This window comes from Aptenodytes forsteri, unplaced genomic scaffold (assembly GCF_000699145.1).
Source record: "Aptenodytes forsteri isolate BGI_AS27 unplaced genomic scaffold, ASM69914v1 Scaffold229, whole genome shotgun sequence".
NCBI classification, from domain to species: domain Eukaryota; kingdom Metazoa; phylum Chordata; class Aves; order Sphenisciformes; family Spheniscidae; genus Aptenodytes; species Aptenodytes forsteri.
In genome coordinates this window covers 6815496-6821495 of record NW_008795863.1, presented here as the reverse complement: position 1 = coordinate 6821495, position 6000 = coordinate 6815496, and the positions used below count along the sequence as shown (strand labels likewise).

General features: G+C 42.6%; 1 protein-coding gene across 1 annotated transcript in view; it reads left to right on the top strand.

The window, feature by feature from the left end:
* EMILIN2 (elastin microfibril interfacer 2) overlaps positions 1 to 6000 on the top strand; it is a 51625-nt gene that overhangs the window by 17182 nt on the left and 28443 nt on the right. The window contains exon 2 of the mRNA XM_019473342.1: positions 46 to 196. Coding sequence (XP_019328887.1) covers positions 46 to 196 — 151 coding nt within the window. The remainder of the gene's footprint in view (positions 1 to 45; positions 197 to 6000) is intronic.

The window sequence follows — 6000 nt, the reverse complement described above, 5'->3', positions numbered from 1 at the left end:
GGGCTGGGGCGGCGTGTGGGGCCCCTCATGCCGCCGCCCGCCCCTGACGGCCGTTGTCTTTCTCCCCCCCCAGGAACTGGTGCGCCTACATAGTGAACAGGAACGTGAGCTGCTCGGTGCTGGACGGGACAGAGAGCTACGTTCAGGCCCAGTACAAGTGTGCTTGGAACCGGTTCCCCTGCCAGCCCACCCCGGTGTAAGTAGCCGAGAAGGCGACCTCGGGAGAGAAAGCGCTTGGCCACCCACTGCCGAGCCCTGGCGGAGAAGCGGTCGCTGCCGCTGCGCTCGGGCCGTTCCCGGCACCCCAGAAAGCGTACGGCCAGGGCAGAGGGGCGCGTACCGCCTTCTGGTCCCCAGCACGCCTCGAACAAAGCGCTCTCTCTTATTGCAAACATAAGGCTGCCGAAGCTAATTAGAGCCAGATTGAGCACGTTGTCGGTCCGTACAGCCAGTCCGCTGCGCACAGCTGAAAGGGAGCGGCGCTGGCACACCTCGTCACGCCGTGCTGCGCGGCGTGGTGGGGCTTGCAGGGAGGTTCTAGGCACGCCGGCTGCTTTCCGTGGGCGGCGGGAGCACCAGCACCTGCTGGGAGCGCACCTCCGTACCTTGGTGCAGATTTGCCAGGGTACAGCATCGCTCAAAACCGGTTATATGGTTGCTCTGTGTTGCTGGGTCGGTGCGTAACAGCAAGGGAGAGCCAGGACGTTTACAGTCTGTGTACCCCATCAGTTGTCCAGCAAGGAGAGCAGCCAGTGCAGAGGTTTTCACAGGGGGTCATACAAAGTTACTTGCTTGATTTTAAGCTTCGTGCTATTGAGTGTGACCACGTGGTAGTCTGTAGAGTGACCACCTACAGCACGGTGTGCTGTAGCAAGGTTGTGTGAGCCCTCGGGTCCAGCAGGAGTCAGGGAACAGCTGTATCTCACTTACCTTCTGGCTAAACTCAGGCAAATTCCCTTTCCTCAGTTTCCCCACTTGAAAAGCAGTAATATCTGCACGCTTCTATTTGAAAGGTGTAGGTGGTAAGCACTATGTGAAACCATTTCACCTCCCCCAGAAGTCAGTGGAAGGACACCTATAGATTTTCATGGGATTAGGCTCAGTTGGACTGTGGTGATGGCGAGGATTCTTTTACAACAAAGAATAACTAGTTTTTATTTTGACATGAAACAGTGAGGATGAGACTGATGCTGCTAGGTCCTGGGTGCTACTGAAATAGACTGCGGACATCAATGACACTGGTGCCCTGGGGTCTGTGACAATAGGTGTTGGGCGTTTGGCACTCAAATGCACTGTTTTCTGTTTGTTTGGGTTGTTATTTTTGTTAAAAAAATAGCTTTTCTCTATTGGAATATGTAAACACTGGAATTTGAGGGAAATAACAAAGACAGCAGACAACTGAGTAACACCGTCTTGTGTAATTTCCCTTGTTTCTTTTTGGAGTGTCGAACTGGCCATTTTGGACTTCTGACTGAGCTTACGGACTGTGTAATGGGGTGTGCCCTCTGTCATGCAGAGTCTCAGTAGTGGAGCTACGGAGGAGTGAGGAGGGATTGAAACTGAGCTCTTTGAACACATAAATCACTAAGCATTAAGATAAGGAATTTCAGAGGCGGTAAATTAGGATTTTTGTGGACTATCTGCTAGTAGATAATGAAGAAAGTGCAAAGGCATTGCTTCTAGCTCAGGAAATTCTTGAACCGAGAACTGCTTGAACTGGTGAGATCTTTGGCAGGAGTCAGAAGGGGAAGCCTAGCTTGAGTAGGGGGCTGGACTGGATGACCTCCAGAAGTCCCATCCCTTCCAGATTACTCTGTGTTTTTGCGAAATGGCATTGTCTGTCCTTGTGCTTCTCCTAAACATCTGGAGCTGGCTGCTGTCGGAGAGAGAATATGGAGCTAAGCAGACATTTGGTCTCGCCTGCTGTGGCCAATCTCATGGGGGTTTTTTGTTCCTTTGAGAATGGAATTAGATACTTACCATAAGCCTTTGTTTCCTCAATTTGACTTTCTTTGGTGAACATCACTGTTATTTTCTTCATAACCCTGATGGCAACTGCAAAATAATTCCTTATTCTTAACGTAAAATATTTTAAGTACCTACCACAGCACCAGCTGATTAACACTGAAAGCAGCTGGAATATCAAAATCTTGAAATGTTATTGTGTTCAGAACTCTGTTTATAGACTATGACTTTTTTTTTTTCTTTCTTTTGCTGGTATACACATTCTCTTAGTGGCAGAGTAATAAAGGAACTAATCCAAAGCATTTGAAATAGACGGTTCAAATCCTGCAAACCCCTGCAAACAGGAGTAACTTCATTCCTGTGACAAGTATTGTTTAATTCAGTAGGAGTAGTGGTCTGAATAACAAAATGTGTTTATATATGTTTGTTAGCTAATGTTGACAAAAATAGGACAGGAAAGAGCTATAAAAGCAACAAAGAAATGACTGTGAGGACTTTTCTGAAATTATTCTCTTTTTTCCTTTATACACTTACATAGGGAAGTTAAAAATGAACTAAATAGCAGATATTCATCGGAATAAACTACAGTCCCTGTGTAGTCTCCTTCTGATACCCATGGTTCATCTAAGAGCTCATTCTGCTGCAGACAGTGGGGACAGTGAGATCCAAATCAAACAAAGAGTTTGTTAACTGTATCATAGATGTATGGGTTTTATTAGTACTTAAGTACTATTAGGGCTTTTTTTATCAGTCAGTGGATTTACTGTTGATTTAAATTAGTTTAAGACTGGGTTTAAAGAGCCCTTCTAGTGTTTAGGTACAGTCTAGGTTATGCATAACCGTCACTTAAATTAAAAAGCCCACTGCGTTTTATATGGGAGCATTTCACTGCCTTAAACATAAAGTGTATTCCTGAATTCCTCATGTTCTTCACATACAACAGAGTATGTATTGCAGATATGGATTATAGTCAGCACTGGTTTTTTTATATTTTTTTTTAGAAATAGAAAGCTCTGGTGATTAAGCCTAAAACTCATGCATGCATGAACCCTTTTTATCTACCCGTTAGGCCCATTAAAATATCATTTGCCTGAAAAAATACCCACTGTTGGAATGACTGTACTTCTGGGAGCGTTAATTGTAATTTCAGTTTGGCTAAAGGATTTATTTCCTGAAATGTTAAGCTGAAATTCAGGAAATTATTACACTTCACTGTTTAACTGTTTTATAGGTATTTGGGCTCGATAGTGCATTTCCTTGCTGAAAAGTTAGCGAATGCTTTGGCTGATTAAGGTGTTAAGGATAAATGTGAGTTGAAGTGTGTCTGCTTAAGAGATAGGAAGAGAGGGAGTAGAAAGAAAAAGCAGAAGGGCCCTTTGATGTATGTTCCCTTTGAAGTATGGGGGGCTCCTGATTTATTTTTCTTAAAACTGTGACTAGCAAAGGAGGGAGGAACTTTGTTATTAGTGGGTCATTGGACTGAAAGATACTTACACAAAAATATTAGTGTTTTTACCCACTAAAAAGAACTTGTATGTTTTGAAATTTAATATTGCTTCATAAATAACTGACCCCTCCCCACTTCTTTTGTTGTGAATTTCCTTTCCTAGCTTTCTTATGAATGGTTTAGTAACTGAATTAGCATTATTAGGAATTTGTTGTCTGATTCTAAAAGAAAAATGTATTGCCCTTCTGGCTAGATCCTACACGCTCTTTAGGGTTGTGGCATCTCTTGGACATCCTCTGGTCAATGTAACCGCTTCAGGGTAGGATGTTGTTATACCAGTTGTTTGTTTTGCCTCTTGTGCTGTGGAGTATGTTGGGACACCTGGCTGTACCATAGGTGCTCCAATTTATGGCCTAGCATTTTTGGACAAAGCCGCTTTCACTAGTAAGGTTTAAATTTTAAAGTTTGAAGTGAACTGAAGCGGTTGAAGCAGAGGGATGTTTTCTGGCTTTCCATCTTTGCTACAGAACTGGCAAATGGGACTTCCCCGTACGAGGTAGTAAATCAAATAGAAAAAAATTTAGTTTGGGAAGAACCTCTGGAGGTCATGTAATCCCCCCGTAGCCTCCAGCTAACAGCAGAGCCAGCTTCAAAGTTAGATCAGGGTTGCTCAGGGACTTGAAGAAAGGATGTTTTATCAGCCCCCATTAATTCTGCTCATGTGAGTAAAGATATTTGTGTGCTCAAGTGTGTAACGAGTCAGGTCACCTGTCTTTAGCTTGTGGGGAGTGGATTTCATGATTTAGTGTGAGCTTCTCATCTTAACATTAATGATAAATGTGTAATAAGCAAACCCATTATTTCACTAGGTTGCGCATACTTAGAAAATGGTCAAGAAAATGATGAATGAATCAATAGCTAAATTAGCAAGCCTCTCCAAATTTCTCATTGAGCAATATTTTCCAACTTGTCATTTAATACTTTTGAATGACCGTAAATAAGCCCACTGCCAAACTAATCACGGTTTTAATCATTGCCAAGAGGAAGATTTAAGGCAAAAGATTGAAATAACTTTGGAGACTGTTACTGCTAGTTTTCTGCAATCATAAATATCAGGATAGATGACTATACTTATGAGTAACACACAGCTTTTAATAAGCAGTATTAAATGTTTATTAATAAAATAATACTGAGTAAAAGTGGAAATTTTATTACTCAATTAGTAATAGTTCAAGTTAAATGGCTTCCTTGATTTACCATTTTCTGGCAACCCCGGAACGACCTGGGTGGAGCACGTCAGCCCCAGTCTAGGAACATGTAGGAAATCCACATGTAGTTTTCAACCCTTCAACAGTCCCATGTAGTTTTCTCTGAGACTGTTCAGTTGCTAGAAATTAAGCATACAGACCAGTGTCAGTGCTCAGCACTAGGCAGGATCAAACCTAAGATATACAAGTCAGCACAGATCAGAGCCTACGTTTGCCACTGGCTTCTAGCAATGCATATCTCATAAGAAAAACTTTCAGGATGCACAAAAACTTGAAGGGAAAGTGAGGGCTGTTTAACGTTTCCCCTCCAAATATCTAGGAGGGTCTTAGGTTTTTTTTTTCCTACTTAATGTATTTTGTATGAAGCAGAATTCGTTTGTACAGGCTCCAGCTAGCTGACTGCATAGGGAGGTTAGCCTAAGGGGGTGTGCATTGAAAACAGTAAGGAAACTTAAAGTCTTCAGAACGTACTTCAGTTTCCTGGAGTGCTTGTTGAAAATCTTTGAGCGCCTGCTGGGTGTGGTAAACTTCCCTGAGCTTGAAATTGTGCATCTCTGCCTCCATGCACTGAACCCAACAGAGTCTTTCTTCTCTGTGAATCGGACAGGGAATTTTCATTTCACACATCATTTGCATTTGTTGCAATAATTCAAAAAAATCACAAACTGCTCCTCAGTTCACATTAATGTAAATAATTAGAGTTTTTATGCTTTTCTGGTTTGAGAAATGTGTGACCTGGAGGTCTGGGGCCTCTTCTGTTAAGCACCAAACTGTTGCCAAAACAACAAATTGTTAATTTTAGGGAACTGTTTAAGGCCTATTTTGTCATAAATCACCCAAATAATCAAGGAACATTCTGCACCATTAGAAAATGGGCAGTGCCAGTTTTACATGTTGCAGATTATTACTCCCATCCGGCTTCTTTTTTGCATTCACATCTCACCTTTCCTCTCCCCTCTGGTTCACTTTTGACCTGGTGTCTTGAAAATTATCAGCTCTCAAAACAGTGCTGCATTTTATTCTGAAAGTTGGGGTCCCAGCTATTCTCACAGGTTAGCTCTTGCATTCATTAAAGCATTGGTTATCTATTCTATCTGTGTATCTTTTCAAATAATCTGTCAGCAGTAGCTCTTTCTTGGAATGATCCTAGAAATAAGCTTATTTCATGGGCAGAGAAGCAGAAGAGATACTACTGGAGCTCAGTTTCTCAGGCAGCTTTATCAGGAGCAGTGCTCTGCATCCTCACTTGACCTTTCCACTGGTGTAAGGTGAGAAACTTGGTTCCTGCTGCTGGAAGAGGCAGGTGAGGATGTTGTTAAC